The sequence below is a fragment of the Rhopalosiphum maidis genome, chromosome 2 (genome assembly GCF_003676215.2).
Source record: "Rhopalosiphum maidis isolate BTI-1 chromosome 2, ASM367621v3, whole genome shotgun sequence".
Lineage (NCBI taxonomy): Eukaryota > Metazoa > Arthropoda > Insecta > Hemiptera > Aphididae > Rhopalosiphum > Rhopalosiphum maidis.
Window position 1 is genome coordinate 665029 of NC_040878.1, and position 27194 is coordinate 692222.

Genomic DNA, 27194 nt, shown 5'->3' on the forward strand with positions numbered 1-27194 from the left:
GTATTATATACATTTTATGTAGTTTACCGTTCCCGTGGTTACATATAACCAGCCGATGGACAGAATGGATTATGAAATGCAAATCGTAATTTGCACACATACTGAGTTTTTTCTAATAAGGCACATAAGGTATTTTTCTATCACATTTCTGTGGACCTACTTAGTCTATTGTATTTATTTTTTATCCTTCGATCTATTTCGATTTTATTACATACTCCGTCCACACGTGCGTACATTCAGTTTATTCGTCGTATAATGTAAATGGGTGAAACAGACGAGCCTGTATAAAACTATAAAATGGAAAATAGAAATCTCAGCAACGTTGAGACATTATTGGAGTCCACGAGGAGAGCAGCCAGTTGAATATATATACGCCGTGGGATAGTCAACCGTTGTGTGCTATATAATTTCACTGATGCACACGCGTCATGAATTATACCGGATCCGTATAGTGTATTTCTGTTAAACCGTCTTCACAGTTGCTCAATGAAAACGTACACTTATTCAAGCCATCTGATAAATTATTTCTATTCGATTTTTAAACGTAAAAAATATTTTTATAATGCACTATATCCTTTATTAATGGTATAAAGCGGCGACTCCAAATCAAGCCCTGAGAGCCGTGTCCTTTCAAGACCGTATTTCTAAAACATTGAATATTTTTAAAAATAAAATTATGAAAAAAAATATATCATACCATCCACTATTATTAATTATGTGTAGTTAGAGGTGCATATCTAATATTATTTATAATATATTTTTACGAAGTATAAATAGACTATAACAATATAAAATATACTATATGGAATGATATTATTATGAATATTATGATTTATCCACCAACCAAGTCTCTAGAGCTGCCCTTGGTGATATAAGTACCTACTACCTACTATGGTCTAGAATATCAGTGTGTCAATCTTTGACTAAAAAATATGTGGTCATAATACTATATAAATATATATTATAATATTTATAATCTAGTTGTATTTTTCGACTGTGCTTAAATATATTATGTATAAAAAAAGAGGATTAGTACATTCATAAGTGAATCTATTTAATGAAGCAAAAATGTATACAAATATATTATACTTCTTAATATTTTCTTCGCTGCCATAAAATCACATTATATATCATGTTTAAAAAAAAAAAAAATGAAGTTTGGTATAATGGTTTACTATAGTGACGATGTAATTATATTATTCACCAGTTGTTAGAAACATCCTAGGTATTGCGTAATGACATAAAATGATAGTTTTATAACTCATAGTTTATACATTATTATAACATTAATTTGATATTTGTTATTGTTTGGTTGACGTGGAAACTATAATACAAAATATGCCACACGAAATTATTCAGAAAAAAAGTTGTACCTGTCTAGTCCACATATACATATTTATGTTTAAAGAACATATAGAAACTCGTTCCACGCATAACTAAAAGTTCAAAATGGTAGTTAATGATTGAAAACAGGTTAGATTATAATCTATAGTAAATTATTTAAAATAATATTTAAACATATGATTTTTGGTAGAGTTAACTTGTTTGTAAGTTCATGCAAAATATAATCTCAGTTTATATTTTAGTATCATCCAACTCGGTGGGACAAAAATAAACCATGCTATACTTTGAATCTTCAGTAAACTTGCTATAAGCTTTGATATATCTCGGTTATTTGAAATCTATATAACTGAAAATTGAAATTATTATTATTTAATTATATATAAACGGCAAAGTTTTTCAAAATAAACGTATTAGAAACATCCTTATGTGATTGCTATTGAGACTCACGTGGGCGCATTTCATAAGAGTAAACCTGCTATATACTAATATCCTATTTGTTTATACATTTTTTCGCTATATTATTATCAAAGTTTCTTTGTCGGAAGTGAAAATCCCATTGCAGTTACCGTTAGTGGTATGAACACACATTGTTGGCCCAAACGGAATTCAAACGATTCGCATATTAGTTCTCGTACGAGTATATACCCGCGGGACGTATGTTCCGTCTCCGAAAGTACCAGCTACATATTCATACATACATATTATATACAATAAATGTATGTGTACACGTACTTCATAGCAAACGACAGCTTATCGAAAATACATACATATAATGTATTTTTGAAAATATAATACGCCACGAAGATATATCCGGGATTAGCGGATTTCATTACGACACTACGAGTTGAAAATATACATATTATAATATTATGCACTCAAGTTTTTCTGATTACTCTCCTCTTCTTCTTCCCTATTTATGGAATCTAAATCACGCATATGCAATCAAAGGATCCATTCGTGAGTTTTGATCAATAATATCCAACATAATAACGAATGATTTTGTATCCTTAAGTTTATCGTATAGATTAGGAAAAAAAAGTAAAGTCACATTTTTACTGTAAAATTAATAATTATTTACATGATAAATATAAATTATAATCAAAAAGTTATAAAATAATAGATACCTATTTACCGATATAATATATATTTTTGTAAATAATTTTAATAAAAATAATTATATTTTGAATGCTATTAGATTTTAAATCAAGTATTACTTATGTGATATGTATATATTTTATAGAATAAAAGTAAAAATTAAATTTATTTATAAACATATTTTACTAACTAAGCAATAAACTATTATTTATATAAATGATAGAATAGAATACATTATTAATACTTCTAAAAGATTTTTAATTTTCTAAATAAAAATTAATAATGTAATATGCTCAATACGTCAACACTTTTGTATAGTAAATACTTATAATTTTATACAGAAATAAATTATAAGAAAATTATAAAATAATTGAATAGCTAAATTGTTATTTCTAATTTTTGTTATGATATAAATGATTGGTTCTTATTATTATCAAAACCTTATGGCTTTTTTAATTTAATAAATGTTAGATAAAAATTGAATACATAAATTTATTAAAAATAAATATCACTAAAAACATATCATAATACAATTCCAAGCTTATGTTAAATGTAAAATATTAGATATTGTTATAATTATAATGCATATTATATCCTTAAATTTAATAATAATATTATTAGTTTAATGTGACACATAAGTTGTAGCCTGTAAGTTGAGCTTCAGAAAATAATCTAAAAACACACCAAGCGTAAATAATCTTTAAAACTTAAACTTCTAACTTAGAAAGATAATAATTTTACTATTTTAATTTTCTTTTGGTATTTAATATCCAAAACTGATAACTAATTTAAATTTTAAACTTTAAATGTATATAGGATTGTAATACCACATCAAATTATGCTAATAAAATATTATAATATTAATCATACTATTGAATTATTTCTCAGTGTTATAAAATAATGTTAACGCATTAAAATAAACTAAATTAATACATTACATGAATAGCAAACAAGAGCAATACTGATAAGAAACATTAAAACATCAATTACAGACACTGTTCGTGTCATATTTAAATGTGTGGGATATGTTTTATATTAATATAAAATGTATAATATATTAAACTAACCTATTTTATACATACTAATATATTAATATATAATACATTTTATAATTAACACTTGCTCAATAGGGATTATAATCTACTTAAATAATAAATAAAATAAATGTATTTTATAAATTACTGCAATATGAACTACAATATTCATTTTTGTGTTTATATCTGCCCCCTCATCTACACACGTAGATATCAGAAATATTTGTTTCTTCTTAGTCACAAAAGGTTTTGTACATAAATCCCAAAAGAGCTGCAAATGATGTAATGCCAATTTAAACGTAAAGGATAAAGTAAATAATAGTTAGGTAAAATCACAACGAATAAAGATACTACCTATACACAAAGACACAAAATGATTTTTATGTGATACTTATAATAAAAAAAATAAAAAAATATTTTATTTTTGAAAATCAAAACAAGCAAATATATTAATAATAATTATTATTATATCATATGTATCTCAATTCCCTTCCTATTTATCATTAATTTTATTAAAAAAAAATTATTATTTATCAGTTGCATGCATAATTAATTCTTTATAGTTGAGTTATAAAATTTAACTCAACTATAAGAATTAATATAAAATGCCTATGTATCCAATATGAATATAAACAATTATTTTTTATTTATAAACATTAGTTAATATATATATTTAATAAACTAAAATGTTGATAGCAAGTTGAAACTAATAAAAAAAATGTTGTCTATAAGAAATTAACAACCAAAATAGGAAATAAAAAAAAAATGTAGAGTATCATTTTTTAAGCAGACCTGTCGTCATTATGAAACGAAAAATGCATACGTGACCCAACTTTAAAACGTATTTGTGATGAATGGGATTTCCCCTACCACTGACCGTACACGATCAACGGATGAGTACGATAATTTTGATATATTTTTTTTCGTCGAACGTACGTTATATATACCACTTCTTTAACGAAAACTTATAATTTGCAAAAACTTTCTTGTCAGCCAAAATGGAATAAATTACATTTATATTCATAGCTGTTCGAAAAAAATCTTTACTGTTTCTAAAGCGATTTATTTTCTGCTATATTTTTTAAGATCATTCAACTAAATTTGCTAGTATGTGTCTCCAGTTATATTTGCTAGACACAATTAATTTGTTTACCCATACATAACGAATATTCTTTATCTCTACATATAAATATATATATTTATATAGAATTTGTATTTCTATAATTGAATTTAACTTCCTACAATAATATTTGTATATCATTACCTACTTACGTAGATATATTGAAATTGTTTTACAATAGCATAAATAGCTAATCAATAGACCTATATCATTATACTTATGAAGTTATTTATTGACTCTTCTTTTTATTTTACCTAATATTGTATACTGTGGATGAGAATTAATAAACTATAATAACTTTTTTTAATACTAAATATATATAATATATTTATTTTTAATCACAATGTATTTCGTTTATGTATAAAAGTATGGCTTATTACTGTAAATACCATAAAATATTGTGAATTAGCTCATGATATAGAATATTAAAGATAATATTATCTTAAAATTATAATGACAGACAAAAAAATACATATTGCAAAATCAAAACATTCATTGATCCGTTTAGAGTTAAAAATTATCGTATACTTAAAAAAGAATATATTAATAAATATTAAAAAAAAAATAAACAAATAAGTATTAAAAATATAAACATAAATATTTTTAAATAAATAATTCAAAGATTAAAAACTTTTACAAAAAACCAAAACATATTTGGAAAATTTAGTTGAAATCATTTTAAATATAAAATACGTGCTCTGATTTCAATATTTCGCATTCATTATCAATGTGTATAATCTAATGAAATACCTATATAAATGTTCACACATACCTCTTTTCTAATTTGAACTATTATTTATATAATCTAAAATTATAAAATTTAAATTACGTTTATTTTATTATTATTTTTATTTGGAAATTATCATACTTAAGAAAAAAAAATAATGTCGTTACTCAGTTACACAATATAATTATATATATATATATATATATTTTTTTACATTACATAAACTTGATCTATTTTAAAGTTTAATTAAACAATAATTTATTTAATACAGTTTAGTAATATGCATAACATTATGAAAAATGAAGACGCTTTTTTTTAAATGTTATTTTATTTTATATATAATTGTTTAGTTTTGGCTTAAAATGAAAAAATAACGTTTACCGGATTTTTCCACCTTGTTAAATATCTAAACTGTTTTTGATATGACATGGGTTATATCCATAATATACTTTATATAGAATAATTTATAAGGTATTGTAATTACAATTTGTACTTAAAATAAAAATAATGTTATAAATATAAAACTATAACCTTAACATTTATTATATAACATTATAACATTTTATAATTTTCACATGGATTGAGATACTGTAGTTCTCTCTTACTTGTCGCAAAAAATCAAAAGGCTTTCGTTAATACGTTCAGTTATAAATCTGCTATTTTAGACTTACAGAAAATGGATGAATTTTCATGTCATCTAAGCTTTAAATTTTAAAGATTATGATCATATCGAGATTTATTGATAGCCCATAACTGAAAATTAAAACGAAATTTGGCACAAAAATAGAAACGTTGATGATGTATCATTTTTATTTTAGACATTGTTTTATATAGCTTCTCTGTTACATTCTATATTCCCCAAATTTATTCAAAATATATTATTGCAGATGCTTAATTATCTTAAGCACTTGGTTTTGTCAAGACCAAGTATAAAAACACGAATTTAATTGGTAAATATAATAATAAAATAATCGTGTAAGTAATCCAAATAAATTTGATATTTTTTTTAAAAATACAAGTTTAGTGAGGTTCGAAATTTAAATTTTAAATCGATATCAAGCAGAATAACGTTGCCTATAACGTATACTTTTTTTGATATTTTTTACTCAAATTAATCGGTTAAACTGTATTATAATACATTCTATGCTCATGCGGTATCCAATAATACATTATAATTAATAGTTTACTCTATAAAGGTTAGGTTAAAACTAAACAGAGAGGATCTCAAGCACGAAAATAGGATCTAAAGTGTCAATCGATATGACGTACTATATTTATATAATATTATATCACATTGTTTCCCAACATTTATGTAATGGCTACCCACGAATTTACTATTTGTTGGGTATACAAACCCTACAAAATAAAAAATTTTTAGGTTTTTTTTTATATATTATTATCATTATAGTTGCAAAATTAGTTTACAAACAACACAAGTCGCGACCCATATAGGTTGGGAAACATTGTCATAGTATATTAATACATAAATATAAAATTAATATAAATACACCTAATGGAATCATCAACGATACGATCTTAAATTCTTTAAGGAAAAAAATCAGATATTTTATAGTTATAGTTGTGCATAAATTGTCATGTCTTTAAAGTAAAAACCACAGAATCACACCATTTTCTCGAAAAATCAAAATAATTTGTTTTTGTTACGCGCACAAATATATATATATTATCTTAGTTGGTGTTTCATTTTCAAACATCGGAAACAATTGTGTCATAATATTGGAACAATAAAAACAAATTATAATGACCATATAATATAATAACAAAATTCAAAATATTTTCTTTCTTAATATCAAATATTCTACTGAGTCCTTCGCGTACAAACTTCAAACACGGTATCACAATTTTCTTGAAAATTAAAAAAAAACATACATATCAACTTTGTGAAGATATATTTTCTATCTTCATACATATATAACTGAAACACATATTATAAGAATTGTATGTAAATATTCAAGTATTTCATTTGTATCCGACAAGGAATGAAACTTGGTGATATTTCCACTTCGAAACCAAAAATTTGTTTCAAAACAAATATTTTATTTAGGTTTTATCAGCATTTTTCTTGTTAATAATTATCAGTTAGAACCTAGTTAGGTAACAATATAGATGAGTTCTAAGGTGACGGAATATTGACTCTGTTATAACTTGCTTTTGTAAAAAAAAACTTTAAAAAATTCGATGGTACGAAATGCATAAATTCCGTGAATGAATGTCAAATATACACTATAATTTACTGATATTATATACTTATTATCAGGTCAACTTCGGTCCACGTACACCGTTTCCCTACTAGCCATTTTGAACGTGCGTACCATCATTAAAGTGGCTTAAATTGTAATTAGATACAATGATTCCGATGATACAATGACATGTAGCTGAGACGCGATTCTTATTCGATACATAATAAAGACGACAATGAAGTTCTCGTTTTATGTTCTCTTGTTTTCCAAAAACTAATAATTGCGACGCGTCAGCTGCTCAAGACATCCTATATAGGCGGCAGTTGCTGTTTAGTCTACTAGTTTGCCAGTGCGCAGTTTCGCGTCTTTTCTTCCGCTGTCGCACTACACGAGCCGCCGCTACCACCGCTATCGCAGTAATTCTATATTATGTACGCGCCCGCTCTCCCACCCACGACAGCCCATCCGGCGACGCTCATATGTATAGATACGCGAATCCGGTCGAGAATCAATCGGATTTTTCGTCGAATAAATCGTTCGGAAAATCGCAAAACATACACCGTCCATTTTCGTGAAATCGAAAACAAATAACGTATTTTATTTTATCACATATACTTATACGCGCGCATAAGAGTATGCTTGTTTTTCGTTTTTTTTATTTTACTCACGAAATCGATCTCATATTTCTTTTCTTCTTTTATTTTTACGCTGAACAAAAGCGCGTGGGTTGTCTCTCGTTGTCGGGTCTTTTTTCTCGACCACAGCGCCGTAAATCCGCAATAGATATCGATAAAAATTATTAAACATCAACGGATGTCGGATAAAGTACGCGTACCACGCCTCGAGTCTACAGCGAATTGTTTCCTTTTCCGAATTACGTTCATAACTCAAACTCCTAAACGAATCTCTTTACGGTGGTGTATATATATATATATATATAATGTCATATACCTAATGTAACAGCCGACCGACAACATTTGCAATAACATTATAATAACCCATGATAACGTAAGGCGATGTACTTTTTCCAAAGGGATCACATTAATCGTATAGCCGCTACCTTTCATCGTAGATATAAAGGAAAATAATAATAAATTATAATAAAGCATAACGAATTGTGTCTATATTATAAGTATACGACCAAGTAAGTAAGGATTTACATTTATTATTATTATCTGTACATGATTATTTTATCATTCAACTAATAATGTATTAATATAGACATTTATGAGAAAATTGTAACGTGTAACCATTTTTAACGTCGATTGTAAAATCAAAAAATCAAAAAGACACACCAAAATTAAAATTGTATTCCATAAATTATTAACGCAATGCGCATAATTCATCATAATGTTAAATTAATTAACACGTTATATTATAATTTCATTTTTTTTTTTTTTTTTTAATAGAAAATATAAACACATGATTAACAAACCAATATATCGCATAAAAATATAATATTATAACCTTCGATTTTATTATTTGAAAAAAATTCATTTTAAACATAATATACACTTTATATACTTTTGGGCTGGATACAAAATTTTTCTAAATTTTACAATTTCCATGGCAACCAAACAATAACAAGATGAAATTAATGTTATCATTTCGCATCATAGTACTTAGGTTGCTTCTAACAACCCAATACAAAATATAATTAATTACGTTACCATAGTCATCTCATTGATACATTTTTTAATCATTATTTTAAAAACATATATTATTCAATGTTTTTCAGTGCAGTGGAGAAAATATCAAGTTGCATATTACGTTCACTTTTTATTCTTATAACAATAATACAATTACTTTCATTAAATTCGTTTTTTATAATATAATATATATATTTTATACTACCTGAACTTTTAACTTAATAAAATTATTATGAATATATAAATCATAGGTATATATATAAATATAAATTGAATCATATGATTTTGATATTATGAATTTAGCTATTTTTCATATTTTGTTATATAATACTAATTAAATGCGCTATTAATAGTTTATTCTAATTTATTTCAATAAATAGTTTTGTATTATAAATTACCTTTAGTTATAGATATAATACTAAAAGGATTAAACAAAATTGAATACAAAACTCTTCATAAGTTGGTATTAATAGTATTACAGCATTCTAAAAATATGAATTTTTTTCTCGAATGTTTTTAATTATTGGGTTGTTGCTCAAAAAAAAAAAACATTAAATAAAGGAATTTGAAATTTTTTGGCATATATATATTATTATTTTCTATACGCAATGAAATTTAAAAATATCCAGATTAATTTTAAACTATTTATGAGTTAATAATAATAATAATATATTATAATTATTATTATCAAGTAATTTATGTTTTGGGCGAAAGTTAGTTAAACTTATTGTATACTTAAAAAAAATGTACTAATAACAGTATAAATAAATTATAAAATATACTCAGAAACAGAGGCTAACATGCCGTTTCCACTTAGAATCTTTTTTCAAATGCAATGATTTATCATTGAATTAAAATTTAACATAGCCATTGGCCATTGCATTAAGGTAAATTGCATAATACACAGCAGACCAGGATGTTCCCTGGTTTTTTAATTACAGAATAATAAAAACAACTGTATAAAAAAAATATTATACAATTTCAATTTCAAAAAACTTTAAAAAAACACTTACTAACTTGTAATAAGACGCTATTTATGATACAATAAAAATAATATTATGCCGGAGTAATAAACAATATTTGTACTATAAATATTATATATAATTTATATCTCAACAGTAAAGTTACTAATAAAAGAAAATTGTTTACGAGTATCATTTTAACTATCTATTAATAAGAATATTATTATTCATTAATATTGATCCTAATAACTACTAATAATAAACAGTTCCAAATATTTTTTATAAAAAAAATAGTTTCTTATCTATATTCAATATTATTAGATATAAATTAATTAAAACAGTACGTATTTAATATATTATTATGAAATAAAAAAAATGAATTACACAATACTTATGAATTATAAATTATAATTAACAATTAATATACCATTCTACAATATTCAATAAACTAGTCTACTGTTATAATAATATACTATGTGTGTTTATTGAACAAATTATTGTGTTAAAAAAAATCCCCGGAACTCAGAAATCAGAATGATAGAATATAAGTTAAAGGCTTTTACGAAAATTAAAATCAGATACCTGTAATTATTTTAAGTCTAAAGAGTATTCTTACGTATATATTATATAAGTATAACCTTCAGATATATTTTTAACAAAATTCGTTTGAAAAAAAAATACCTTTTTATATTATACCTCAAATAATACTTACCAGACCTAAATCACTATAAGTTCACGGATAAAACAAGTTGTGAGAGGTAATCTATCAGTGTCTTCAAGTCACGGATATTAAAGAAATAGAGGACAACACTAGATTAGGAACCATAGTCTTAAGCCTCTACACATTGATGCACTTTAAATTTTATTGTCATGGAATTGGTTTAACCGAAATAAGACAATGTTGTTGTAAATTGTTTTCAAAGTAAATTATTTATCTAATACTCAAATCTAGTTAGGATTATATCATACACTATAAGTTATATTATATTAATCTGTAAAATTAATTGTATTAAAAATATTTATATACCTATCTTAATTCTTAATTTAATAAGAATTATTTGTGAATCAAAAATTTACCAAAGTTAATGTATGTAATATTACTAGGGTTTTAAAATGTCATAAAATTCATTTTCTTAAAATATTTTATTTCAATAAAAAATGGAAAAAAAATGTATTATATCTAAAATGTCAATAGTCTCGTCAACTTGCAAGTGAACATTTTTAAAAATCCAGTTAATAAGTGATAACCAATAATATCAATAATAATATACCATATTTTAAGCAGTTGTGCAGTTAAAAAACTTAATTTATTACCATTATCATACTAAAGTAATTCACTAATTTGTAAATCTTGATAGACAACTGATAAGTTATTCATTACCAATATTTTCTGGTTATAATCAATATATTATTTTTAATCATCTATAAACTGAACACATTTAAAAGAAGAAAAAATATTTTTCAAATTTTCTAGTGAAATATTTTAAATTTAGAACCCTAAGTATTATATTATATAAATGAATAGTACAAAAATAATCTTATTGACAATTTGGACCAGGAAAACGAACTTCATAAACGTAGACGTTACATACATTTTGTCAAATTAGAAAGTTAAAAATTGATAAAAGTCATTCCAAACAAAATTAAATTAAATTAAATTCATCAAACTTTGAAACTTCAAATTTAAAATAGCAGTATGATATTTTTGCATTCTGTTTGAATGTAATTGATTTTTTGAGCATAGTCGGTTCATTGAACAATATAATAGTGTATATACCAATTTTCAGTATACCCACTGGCTGAAAACCTGGTTTATAAAGTGGACCCTGTCTATAAATAAGCTTTCTCTGCAAGCATTAGGGACTTAATACCAGTTTTTAATCCACGCCTTTAGAGGCGACGATTTACGGTGATAAATAGAAAACTATAAATAAAACAACTTGAAACCTCAGACAGATACGGTGCGATTGTTTCAAAAGTTTAATTTAACAGTCTACAGGGTGGGAGGATTAAATACGTCATCAGAATGCAAGAGTCAAAATCCTATAATAGGTTAATTTAACATAAAACTTGGCTATTTTTTATAGTCGTCTATGAAGTTAGTTTATTACGTCAGATTCCAATAGAAATAAAAATGATAATAAAACAAAATACAAACTATTGACAATCAGTAGACTGACATAACTATTAAGTATAATAATACCTACTCAAACATATTTTGGTTTTGGTTTTTGTATAATATAGAAGTGAAACGAAATTCTTAACATTATGACCACGCTTTTACTTGGTCCTATCAATAATATTAATTACTTTATTTATTTAACTTTAGATTCTGAACAAAACAATAAATGTACTGATTTTACAATGTACCTATATTTTTTATTTGTATGTGTATGCGATAAGTAATCATAAAGAAATGCATCAGTTATCAACTTTGAGGGTAGTTTCTGAAATTTGGAAATTTGATCTAGTTTTTACTTTACAAAATTAATTTGGTTTTTTTAGATGTAACTTTAAAACAAATTATTTTGAAATTAGCACAAATTATTTTTACTAGCGTTTTCTACACATAGAATAATTTACAAAATATTTGAATTTTTCGAATCTATTTACAGAAAATTGAAATATTCCATTTTTTTAGTTTATTTTTTATAAATATCGATAGAAAATTTATCACTGAGTAAAAATGGTTGAAAATGTAATACATTCCTCATAAGTTCATACTGAAATAATAAAAACTAATAAATATAAAAAATCATTATTTTTTATAGATATTTTAAGTTCAAATTTTGACGAGATTTTTTATTTAAAGATAAATAACGATGTTAATTATTGTATTATAATTTAAAAACATTATTTTGAAAATTTAAATCTTCTTCATTTATTATATTATTATAAATTTTACTATTCAAAATAACGTTTTTGAACTTTTTTTATTGTTTTACGATATTCAAAGAAAAATATTATTAAATTTTGAGTTACCTATAAAAGTTGATATAATATGGTAGAAATATATAATAATCAAATACTATTAATATATATATGCAATATTTTTGGGTGATAAACAATTCAACCTACCTACTTATAGTTAAAAAAGAATAATTTTAATAATTATATAAAAAACACATATCATGACAGTTTTTTTTTAAACTTTTAGTAGCTGTACAATTTTTACAGTAATTTATTATAAGGAAAGAAACTATTACGAATAAAATTCAACCTTTCGATTAAAAACATGAATTCAGTTTAATTTACCAACATTTTCAGAGTGTATGTATTCAACATTTTCAGATGAAGTTCTTGAGTAATTTAAAATCAAGTTAAATCTATAAATAAGTGTAAAAAAAATATACAACTATACAAATAATACTTGTAAATATAAATATTATACAGTAGTATACGTTATTTTTGATAAAAGAACAAGATTTATTACTAATTTTCTTTTTTTTTTTTTTGAACACATTGTAAAACAAATGGATTTTTATAACTACATTTTTATCAATATTAGATTTAGTTTGAAATATTTTACATAATTCATAACTTAAACATAATTAAGATTGATATTGTATTATGTATGTACATTATACATTATACAAATGGATATAGATGTATAAATTTAATGAACATCCATTGTATTAAGAGATACAGTAATATTTTATGGTTATTATTTAGATACTTCTTTAAGATCATACTCATAAACACCAATAACAAACTCTACCATATAATTATACTTAATAAAAATAAATGTTATAAAACATTTTCATCTAATTCTGTAATCTTGTTTTTTTTTAAATTAAAATGAAGCAAAACAAATATATACTTAAATAATATTACAAGAGTTCGAATCGTATTTATTTTTTTATCAACATATAATTATTTAAAAATACATTTATCGAATATAATTATACGAAATTATCTAAACCAGTCGACAGTGAACAGAAAATTCGAAATTACCAATTAAATATTTTAGCACGTCTTACGCATTGTTTCTTTTAAAAACCATTTGGCTAAAAAAAATTCAAAAAAAATAATTGTTTTGATATTTTTTCTTGAAATTTTGAGTTTCTATCATATATTTGAATAATGACAATAAAAACAATTTGTACGCAGCAACATTTGATAGTATCTCAATGAATCTAACATCACATTCGACGGATTAGTGATCTGGCCGAGAGCACGTAAAATTAAACGAACTGTACAATCTCTAACTGGGTAACCGCATTCCGGGTTTTTTTTTATAATGTCTTTTTGTTCTAGATTTTCACATAATTCTTTTTTCACATGCAATTAAAGTTGTTCCGATAACGAACCGAAACGCCCGTAATACGTTTATGCCGATTGCCAGGCGATTTTGGATAGGCAAAACAGCTACAGAACACACTACACGCGTGACACCCTGCACAATGCACATACACTCACAACACACTACGTGGATGTCGTTTTAAAATAATGATAATATACAGATTGTTGTATTCGGTTTTATTTTATTTCATAGTGTACTTTTTTTCGATTTTCTCGCAAACCCACACAACTAGAAACAAATTTAATTTAATGAAACGTTTATGTTTCAGAAAACAATAACACGCATAAATTCGTAGTCACAGTGTTACGAGTGTAGTGTACGCCAATGTTTATAGCTATTTCACATGTATATTTTTATTATATACATTATATAGTGTAATTTTATTATCACAAATCATTCATTATTTCAAAAACTATCTTTTTTAGTAATAAAAAAAACACAAAAATAATCCTTTTTACTACTTTTATAGTTCTAATATTTAAAATGTTATTCCTTTGTACAGAGTTTAGATAAACATAGTGGAGTCACAGTGGTACCTCGCAAAGTTTTGATTCACTTTTTAACTTAACGACTACACTTTAAACCCTAATTTCCTAAACTACTATCCAAAATTGAATTTTTGCACAACGAAATACTCTAAATAATATTTTGCTTCAAAATATGAAATTAAAAATATATATTATCATTATAATACCTATTGAAATTCGGAAGCTATTTTAAAATCAATTCTAAAGATGTCCTTCAAGCATACCAAGTGTCACAAAAACATGATTTCTATATAATATTATCGTATTATATTGAACGCTGCATTTTTGGCAAGCGCTCACCGATGTATCCGATGGATATTACATTCCTTGTGACATCTTAATCTAGATCTTTAAACCAATATTACCCTAGATACATATCATATACATCACAGAGATTTTTTAAAAAGTACGAATTATTACTATTGTGACATATGTATAGTTTTCCAGCGTTCTATGCCACAAACGCGCTATAAAGTTTACTCGTATTTGCTGTTGTGATAAAGACAATGCCGCGAGAATTGCTTTGTGGATCAAGAAAACAGTTTCATTGCTGATAAAATAATAATGACGAAAGAAAAACAATTGAATTCTGATGATGCGGACGAAGTGCCTGCAAATAAAAACAACAGACGAGAAGAGAACTTGAGCCGATTTATCGACAGTATATCGTTTCTGTCTCTATGTACTTCAGGTACGATTCGAGGTTCATTTATGATTTATTGTGACAAAGCGGTGCTGTAGCAAAAACAAAAAATTGATTGTGAGAGATAAAAATTTGCGTGACAAACAGTTTGTAAAAACTGTATTGATTTAAAATTTCAAAATATAAATGTCACATACTCACAGTATTCTTTAAATGTAACATATCAACCGAATTTATTAACTAATATTATATTAATCGATTTATAATTGTTCACGTGTGCTTTGAATGCTTATATTCTAGATATAAAACAATTTTCCCACCATTAAAATAATATTCATATCAGGAAAACATTATAATGTAATAATTATTATATGTAATAGGTATGCGGTACAGTGATTCGCAGTTTCTATTCATAAGTTTTTATAAGTGTAATAGTAAACTATTATTATGATACGTGAATGATTGATAATTACTATAAGTGCATTTAAATGAAAAAAACTCATCATGTATAACCAATAATAATTGTTAAATTTAAATGATTTCATTGATTTAAACATGGAAAATTAAATATGACATTGAACAAAAAAACAATCCCAACTCATTATAATATAGTCATATTATATTGATATTTTGTAATAAGTAAAAATACTGTATTTTTTAAATGCACTTTTACGAGAAACTATTTTCAGCTAATTTATATTATACGTTTATATTTTATATTGAAACAGTATAGAAAATACTAAAAGTTTTCTCAAATTCAATAAAACTAACGAATACACATAATGGAAAGTATTAATAGTGTGACTATACGCCTCTGTGTATACTATAGTATATGTTTTTTTTACACTTTAGAGTATTAAGCGAAAACCCCATTACGATTATTTTTTAATTTTAATGAAAAAAAATGCAAGCGGTTTTATAAAAGCTATACAATTTTATTATATTAGGATACGAAAAACACTCATGCATACAGGTATAATGATAAATTCATTAATGTCAGTCTAGTGATTAATCATTCAACAAGCCCGTCATGATATCGACTTTCCAATTTGTCTCTTTACCCTCGGTCGGGTCATTATTGTCTACCTACCGGTAATTGCTTCTAACTGACATGCGTATCAGTAACATATTTTTTACTCATGTTCACAATATATATATATATATACACTATAATTAAATAGATTAATATATTATGATTATTAACTATATACATCAATAATTTTAGACTGAGCATTATTTTCAATACATTATATAATATAAATCAGTTTATATCAGTGATGTTTAACAATACGCATGTTGTAATTTAATTTTATAATAATGGACATTTTTCATTATTATATGTACGATTAATTGTATCATAAATTAATCTAAAAACTATAATTGTTTGTAAAATATACTTCGTGAAATTCTGTATTATTATTATTATTTTAGAATTAATGAGTAATGACTCGCAATAAGCCATGATATCAAATAAAGAAAAAGTACAATATGTTACCAATCGAATCTCAAATAGATAGTCACCCATACGAAATATGTTTGTCGTTGTTTAACTTTCAAATAGTGAATGACTAGAATATTTATAGTGATAGTCCCTTCCTTTCAGAATGTTTAACGTATATTCAATATTCTTTTGTGAATATTTTAATATATTATACAATTTATATAAAATATTTTTGAATTCAAATATGGTAAACAATTAAAATATATTTATCACGCCAAAACAATTGTAACACGAATAAAATCATTCTTCAATTCTTCATTTCTTCAATATTAATTGTAAATGAACGTAATAGGTAATCATTAAAAAAACATAAAAACTATAAAATTTGTAAAAAAATACTTTGACTTATGAGTTTTACAATGAAAAATACACCTAATTATAATAATGATAAATTTATCATTTATTTATCACGATTATTGTACATACGAGATAATATTATACTATGTTGTTCTTTATCAGTTTTTTTTTTTTATTGAACAAAATTTAATATATTTTCAATTCTGTATTTACATGTTATACAATAAGTAAATTTGATGAAATTTAAAGTCACCCAATGGCGGCACCCTGTGGAAAGCGATCTTAAAGAGATAGTAGGTCCCTACACCAGTTCCTTTTCAATCGCCTAGATGGATTACCTGGGATTTGTTTGGATGTTAAGATGAGTGATTATAGAATTTGAGTGAGTACTGTATGTTTTGTTTATTTTTAATGTAGCAAGATTATTTAAGGTTGGAATTCAGATCTCTTAATGAAGCGAGTCATTAGTTATATACAAGGAGGTACCTGATAATAATCGTAGACATACGTTTGAATACCTGTATTGTTCTAGAATTTGACGGTATAATGCCATAGTAACACATGGGTCTTAGAAGAGCCATATATACTGTTCTTTTGGTTTTTATTGAGAGCTTTACGCTTATTTTTTAAATGAGGGCCCCATATAAGACATTCATCAAGAATAAACCTAAATATTTAATTTACGTGGGAGATAAAATTTATGCATTGTCAAATAAAGGTTGGGGGACATTCCAAAGATCGAAGTGTGAAAGTCATTTGAGAGGATTTTTTTATAGATTGATTTGAATTTTCCAGTCATGAAACCAGTTTTAGCACAGTTAGTGATGGTTTTGGATTTTTTGGGTAGCTTGGATGAGATCTTTTTCGATAGCAAGAATTGCAAGTGTATCAAGTAGAGTATTTTTGTTTAAAGGTAGGTCAATGGTAAAGACATTAAATAAGAAAGGAACTATTTCCTTGCCTTGAAGAACACCAGCAGTTGCTATTTGAGAGTTTGGAAAGGCGCTGTTCATTTTTGTGATAAATTTTCTTTAGTTTAGATAAGATTTTATTAGTAGGTAATACGGAGCGGGTAATAAGGATTTTAGTTAAAAAAGTAGGACTGGGTGCAACATGGATGTAACAATTAAACAAAGCTTAATTTTTTATCATCAGCTATTATTCGGATATAAATATAATACATTTACACATTGAATAACTTATTTTATTATAAAATCAGTCGATTTTGTTTTTTAATTATTAAATAGGTTAAAGGTCATGATAGCAATTTATTTTTAGACTATACCAGAAGAATCCTAAGTTATAAAAACAAAAAGAGTTTATATGAACACTGAACCATTATAGATATTATATCATGATAAATAAAAGAACACCAATATAGGTACTGCATTTTCACTCAAATAATTTAGGTAGAAAATGCTAGTCGTCTACAAGAAAGTAAAAATAATATCTTTTACGACATTCTTCTAAAGTACTCACGAAACTCTATAAAAACAATCTTTCATATAAAAATAACAATACCTATCCGTTTATTGGTGTAATAACTTCTTTTTATAACGCTTTTCCAGTCAATAGCGAAATTATGACTATATTTACAAAACAAAAATATGAATGTAAATCGTAAAATATTTAATTTTAATATATTTTTCAGTACCTGTTTTGACGAGCTTGAAGGTAGCGGCATTGTGCGTTTTTAAAGATTCGTTCAGTGCCGGATGCGTAAGGTCCCTGAGCGATAGGTCATCACCCATCGCTGAGGCCATTGAGTTCATCGGTTGATCTCTTCTTAAGAATTTGTTACCGCCATCCACGACTGTAAGAATAAAGGTAAATTTTAACGTTAGTGTTAAATTAATAATATCTGTACGATTTTCATTCAAATAATTAAATTAATTCATTAACGTCAATAACACGAATACACTCAACATAATAACACAAAAAAAAAATATATATTTTTTTTAAAAAGTTGATCAAATTAAGTTTTTTGGAAAATATATGTAGTACTTTAATTTAACATTTCTTTTACATAATATATATACAGAATCGCGAAAGACCGAAGCCTTCCTGCACATACCTATAGCAATTTGGTAAGATAGAAGAATCGAATTACGCCCAGAATAGTATAATTTATGTACAAATATGCTCGAAAACATAAACGTTTATAATATATAGACTTGATAAATCGGCCTTCTTCAAATATTATTATTTATGTCGTGCGTTTAATAATAATAATAATAATAATAAAAGGGTAACGTGAGAGTTTTATCCGATATTATCGACTCCATGGAGTCCAAGCGCTAGTGTAAAAGAAGTGGTTAACATTACAACTATAAACAGAGTGGTTCGTGGAGCATTACCACCACCATAGCATTAAAATAATGCATTTATATGAAGTTTGGATTTTTTGAATTTTCAAGTCTTTTAAAGTAGAGTAACCATACATCTTGTTTACGTCCTTTTTTTTTTCAAATTTGTGTCTGGTTTTCCTGACGGACTTCTTTCACGACGCTTTTTATTCTGTTTTTTATAACGATAACAATTATTCCGTATTAATTCTTATTTTATTAAATTAGATATAAATATTTTATAGGTTTAACATAAAGATTAAAATTTAATTTTCTTTTTGAATAAAATAAATTTGTTGACAAAAATATTTGTTATAGATTATGATAATGAGTTTAATATACATAGATTATTTCAAACGAAGAGCGTAATCTTATCGAAAATCACAGATATTTTAAAATAATTTACATTCATGTTTTTCTAATTCGATTATCAATTTCATTAGTATTGTTACAACAATTGATGGCGTAAGTTGTAACTATATAAAATTCTTATATTCTAATAAAGTAGTTAGAAATTAAATTAAAACTTAAAAGTTGAATATCCATTTTTAAAAGATGATTATGAAATCTAAAAAGTTTTATGTAGATTATGTAAAGCAATTTTTTCAATCGAAAATGGTGGTCGTTCAAAAATAAATATAGGCATACCAAACAAAAAAAACATTTATTGGTCGTATCAAGCAGTTCTTCAAAAATGTAACGTCATTTTTTTATTAGAAATTCAACAAATGAAAGCAAACGTACTGTGGTGGAAGAGGAGGGTCTATTTGCGTATCATACTATAAAACATAACCATTCCTTTCATTCTATGGATTGAACAATATTAATAATAAAAAAAAGTTCACGAAAAAAAAAATGTTCCTGCAAGCATACAAAATGTGAATCGATAATTGTTAATGTAATAGTTCCTTTTGTCATTCAACAGATGTTAGATGAACTAAAATCAATTAAATTCTCAACAATTATGATGAACACTTCAAACCATAACAAATGTAACGGAACGCATACCAATTTTATTCGGTATTTTAACCCACAAGTAAGAATGCAAAAAAAGTGATAAAAAATTACAAATTTAAAAGAAGGAAAATCAAATAATTTTACAGACTATAATATAACATATTTAAAAAAAAAAAATACAATTTATTAAATAAAACCATTGCATTTTTGTATGTCAATTTATTTTTCTGTAACTTATTATTGTTTTTGTTTACTTATTTTATTATTATTGCATGTTTACTAATTTTATCACATACAGATACTGTATATTAATTAAATTGTCTAAAATGTAAAAAGGTAAAATAGAACGTATATCTAAATAAAATAAAATATAACTTACTAATAATAATAATAATAGGCATATTTATGAAAAATGAATAAAAAGCTATAACATTTAATAAATATTACTTAGAATGTATTACTGAAATTATTTTTTCCCGCTTTTTACTTTTTAAATATGGTAATAACACTAGAAAGACACTAAAGGTACTTATTAGAATTTTAATTTAGATACATTAACTTTTCCGAAAAAATACCTACATAGTAATTAATAATCAAAAAAAAGATCAATCAAATAAAAAAGTTGGAATTGCCACAAGACACTTCTTAAATTTCATGGGGAATCTATACATTTAAAACTAAAGTATACAGTAATATTTTAATCAAGGACATTAAAGAACAAAACAAAGTTGAGTGTTCCTTGGTGAATTTCATTGTTAGCTAGTATATTTACTTACGACGATTTAAGTTATACACATACACCGTCAAATTTATCCTATCTGGCAAAATTTATATGTGTTCAGATAGGTGTCAAAATAATTTCAACATTTTCTGGTCACGGTTTTCATATCCACGCATACATTTTAAAATTATTACAGGTTTTCAGTTTTTTCACAACTATAAATATTTACGACAAATACAAACTATTATTATTTCAATTTTTTTTTTTTTTTTTTTTTTATTATTACATACGTGAAGCTACACTCAAGGCTCATTTACACTAAATACATATCCGTAGACATTTGTAGCCATCTATTTATATTATACGAAATATTTAGATTCAAAGAAAACTATCACTTTTAAGAAGTTTGCCGAGCCGATGGTTATGCCATGAAAAATTGTTGAAATTAAATCGCGTAACGACTTTTGGTTTTTTCATATACACTGTTTAAAAACCACAACAGCAAAATTTCAAGTAAATCGCATACATGGTTCAAAAAAATTAAGTTTGTTATATAGTGGATATATTTTTTCGAACGACCTAGATTCAGATATTGGAGAGTAACGAAAGGGAACAATTGTTTAAGATTTTATATAAAAGTTTCACATCATATGGTTATGTTTTTCTTTACACTTTAACATTAACTAGGTGCTATTGTATATTATATTATACACACCCTACGTATTGTTCTAATAACTGTAATGCATATTTACACAGTTAGAACGAAACTCTATGAAAGTATTGCAATTTTTTTTTATTTTCGTTGAAATAGGTCATTGGCTGTCATAACTATTTCAAATATAATTAAACCAGCGAGTAAAATTATTAAATATAGAAATAAGATTTAAACATAATATACATTTGCTTATAATGTAATTTAAAATTTATTTAATTCTTCAAGGTAATATTCTCGTTCAGTGGACTGAATAATCGTTATTTTTAATTATGTTTATTATAAATAAATATTAATTTTAAAATCTATTAATGCAATCACATCAAAGAAGAAAATATGAACTATTAAAATATAATTGCTGTGTTCTATAGAATTATATACTTAATTATAAAATAAATATTTAAGTTAAAATCTAAAAAAAAAATCACAATTATTTAATCTAAATAATTTTAAAAATATTAAATAGGTACCTAGTTATTAAATTTAAATAAACAAATATTAATTTAATCTAAAAAAAATGTATTAATCAAAAACAGAACGGTATACCTTTTAGATGTTTTGAACAATTTTCTCAAATTATCATCATTTATAACTTATTTAAGAATACAAACAAAAATATTCTTTTATACCATTTTTAATGTTGTAAATGAAAATTCAAACTTTCTAAAAAAAAAATAATTTGTAACAATTAATAATTGTCAACATTAAAAATATTTAAGTATATTTCCTTTACTACGAGCCTATGAGCATATTTTTTTTTTTAGAGCAGTGTAAAATAGAAATATAAAAGCTATATATAATAGCTATAGTATTAATAAGACATATACACTAATCTAAGCACTCCAATTTTATTAATTTTTCAATCGATGTATTTTTAATGCTATGTGATAATTCATGATGAGGATAATACTTTTAAATTGTTGATGATTACAAATATATTAATATTGACTTAGAACTTTCTATAGATAGATAAAAAAGAATATTTTTACTGTAGAAAAAGTTTGTTTAACAAATTATTTAAATATATTTTAAGCCTTTAAATTTATGTGATTAATGACCGGCGCATTATTTTTATTATAATTCATTTCGATTTCTTAAAATGTTATTCTAAAGCTGATGTTTCAAAATATTTCTCATGTTACGACTAATCGGAAAAGATGAAAATATGATACTTTATGAAAGTAGGGGACTATTGGGAGACGCAATAAATTGTGTGTATTCGATTTCCTCGTATTCAAGTCCTTCGATTCTGAATGGCAGTGAAAAAGCTATTGGTTTTGTGATGATTTACTTATTTTTATTTTCAATGGTTTGGGAACATTATTGATAGTTAAAATGACGTATTTCATTAATTTCTAACCTCAAATATACATAATATAATACAGTATATACAATTAATCTTCAATAATATATACTTTTAATTTAAGTTTAAATATTTGAAACGCATAATGTACAACCATAAAAGTTAAGATGAATATAAATAAATTATATATATAAATATATACTTAACTAACTTACATATACTATATAAGATTGTAGAAGTATATTTTTTTCACTCTTATAATACATTTTAATTTATAAGGATGCCATAATAATATGTCAGCGTTTCTCAAAGTGTATTCTGCGGGACAATCTCAACAGTTCCGCCAGATGTATATGATTATTAAGAAAATTATCTTATATTATACTTGAATTATTTATATTATTAAAAATTATTATTTTATATTATTTTAAAAAGGGAGTTCTACGAAACACAAACTATTTCTCAAGGATGCCGTGGTCGTAAAAGTCTGGAAACCACTGCCATATTATGTTATTCTTAAATTTATAAGAACGTACATATAATTTCCATGTATTTCATATTTTCGATATTAACATATACCGTATCATATCTTGATGTTATTCTGGATGTTTATTATAGGACGCCACACAGCATTGTTGTTACTTATAATAAATTCAAAATGTATAGTTCATGAATAATTGTAAAATATTTAAATGTTCTTTAAATGACGGTGGTAGTCAGTGCACCTAGAGTGACATTCAATTACGACAAATAGAACTTAAAATGATCGTTTTCCAAATCATAAAGAAATTAATTAAAAACCACATTTTTACCCATTATTGACATATTAATGTTTCTTGTTATATTTTATTATGATATGTTTTGGAACTAAAATCAAAGAAAAATCCAAAATCCGGCGAAAAAGTAAATAGCTTATATTATTTACGTATCAAGATTCAGGGTAATCCGTGTATTGTTGACAATAATCAAAATTCTTGACTGAACCCATGTAAAAATAATTACATTATTTTATTTTTATCCTATTGTAGTTGGAATTTTATTTTAGATAGAGAGCGTCAAGTCACCAAATCGGGTTAAACACTAACTTATCGAACACTGACTTTCTGTTGGTAACAAAATTGTTGTAAAAAATTTTAGAAATTTCTACTAACTATGATTACATATTATTTAATATTGAACTAAATTTGTGTAAAGAAGATATAATATAAAAACATAAATATAGAATAAGATCCAAGCTCGTGCATTATAGAAAATTTGTATGTATTAAAAATTTTCTATAATGCACGAGCATTCAACATTAAACATATTTTTCTAATTATTATATGACCACGAAATTATAACCTATGAGCACAAATTCTGAACAATCAAATTTAAAAGCAGCAACTTATAGTTATGGATAATAGTCATCATTGTACGCTATTACTTAATTTATAATATTATTAATTACAGCAAAGCTTATTTTACAAAATCTATACAATAAGATTGAAATTGATAAAAATATTTTTTTCTTTATAGCAATCCGCAATTTCCATTTATACACTTGAACCTAACCATGCTCGTCATGACCAATTATTAAAGAATTATTTATTACATTAAAACATATTTTAGTGGTTTTTTTATTTTTTATGTGGGCAAAGAGTTGCAGTACCATCATTATTTTTCCACTAGAATAAATTTGTTGAAATAAAAAATGTTTAACTTTTACATGGCTTTATCTCGTCACATGCACCAACTTGATTTTTATATAACATAAATATATAATATAATATTGTTCCTCAATGACCATCTCGAGACACAAGAACGTTAAGATGAAATGACTATATATAAATATATATGACTGGCCGATCGTTCTATAATTTTTATCACACCGCTGCACCGGATATCCGACAATTTTCATTTATACGATTTAATTCTTTGCGTTGAAATGTTGATCAAAATTTCTATTAGCTTCATTCTACGCGTAGTCTATAGTATCGTATACCCTACGACATATTATTATGGGTAGACGTTATCCCAAAGGACTAACGGATATTTTTATGTAACAGTATGTTTCCGGCATCCGGAATTGCTATACATAATGGTTTTTTTCATCCACTACTGATTGTATACATTGCTACCGCGAACAATTTGTTTTATTATTCTCTATTTTATTTATAAAATGTTCCCGATATCAACTTGTAGTTTCAAAAAAAATAACTAACAACACTGTTTATACTATACTATTTCGTGTACGTATACATTTATACCTGTAGATATATAATGTTTGTATACGTATTATATGCATACGCACGAGATGTATGTTCGTGATGTATATAAAATGTATCTTAAATAATGTTTAAAACATGACTTTGAGAGACGGAATATCAATATCAGAGTGAGTTTTGATACATAATTTTTATCTTGCGAGCTCCAGTCACACGAATAAAGAAAATGAGCTGTTACGAAATATGTATATATTTAGGGAAACAAAAAAATAGGATACTTTAATACAAACAATTTTTATTTTGTAAAAATATCAAATTTTTTCAATATTCCAGGAAACTTAGACGATACTGATTAATATTAAAATCTCAATGTTTTAAATGTACTTTGACAATGTTAATATCCTATAACAATGAAAAATCATACATTTTTGGTTCATCGGCCATCACATTACAATTACAAACCACAACCGATTAAATTCAAATAAACTAATAAGTTTATTTTATTATTTATCGTATATCTAGTGTATGCAACCGGTATAATAATTCTGATTTGTTTATAAAAAGATATTTATATGCACTGTTTACCCAACTCAATAGACACTATTTAAGTCAATTGTAACCTATTTATTATACTTATACTTATATGTTATATTATTTTCTTATATTGTACTAAACTATTCCATTTTTTTCTTTCTATTTGTAATTTGTATTAAATTGTTAATTATATTTACATTGTATTAAATTTAAGCATACGGGCGTTTATTAAATAAATAAATAAGTAATAAATTGATTTAATTAAAATAACTGGACTACACAGGATTAAAAGTCAATAAAATAAAACCAAATATACCTGTATATCAATAAATGATAGCAACAACTCAGATGTAAAATTAGGCTTATACTCATTTGAAAAAGCAACACCGTACAAATATCTAAGAGTAAAATGAAACAATAAAAAGGTAGGCAAGTTGATACCACTTTACTGTGCAGTAAGTGTCGAGTGAATCACTGTTATGGATATGTTAAATTTGAATGCAATAATAAGTATCATTTTATACGAAAAACGATTCTGAACGGATATGATTTGTCAATCTAAGACAGGGGTCGGAAACCTTTTGAGATAGCGGAGCCAAAAGTTACAATTTACATTATTTCCCAGTTTTAAAAGAGCCACAAAAAATTTTTGTTTCAATATTTTAGTATTCACTTATATATAGGTAATTGATTTTTTTTTTTTTTTTTTTTGATAATAAAATAATTATTTTTTCGACCTAAAGAGAGCTACAACTTAAAATCCAAAATGCCGCACATTGTCGACCCTTGGTTTAAGATATATCATATTACCTATATTATATTTAAAAAGTAATATATTTTTTTTTTATATAAGTAATTTATTTTTTAAGTAAGATTTAGAACAAGTTTTGCATACTTCCATACGGCAAGGTTAAAAAAATCGAATATTTTAAACATCTATAACTAGCATAAAAATTAGTGAAATATTTTGAAAAGAAAATTATGTAAAGAAAATACTAATCTCAACTATTGGTGA

General features: G+C 24.9%; 1 protein-coding gene across 8 annotated transcripts in view; it reads right to left on the reverse strand.

The window, feature by feature from the left end:
* LOC113553593 (protein vav) overlaps positions 1–27194 on the reverse strand; it is a 279163-nt gene that overhangs the window by 221061 nt on the left and 30908 nt on the right. For all 8 annotated transcript variants that reach the window (XM_026956989.1, XM_026956994.1, XM_026956993.1 and 5 more), the window contains exon 3: positions 19058–19216. In XM_026956989.1, coding sequence (XP_026812790.1) covers positions 19058–19216 — 159 coding nt within the window. The remainder of the gene's footprint in view (positions 1–19057; positions 19217–27194) is intronic.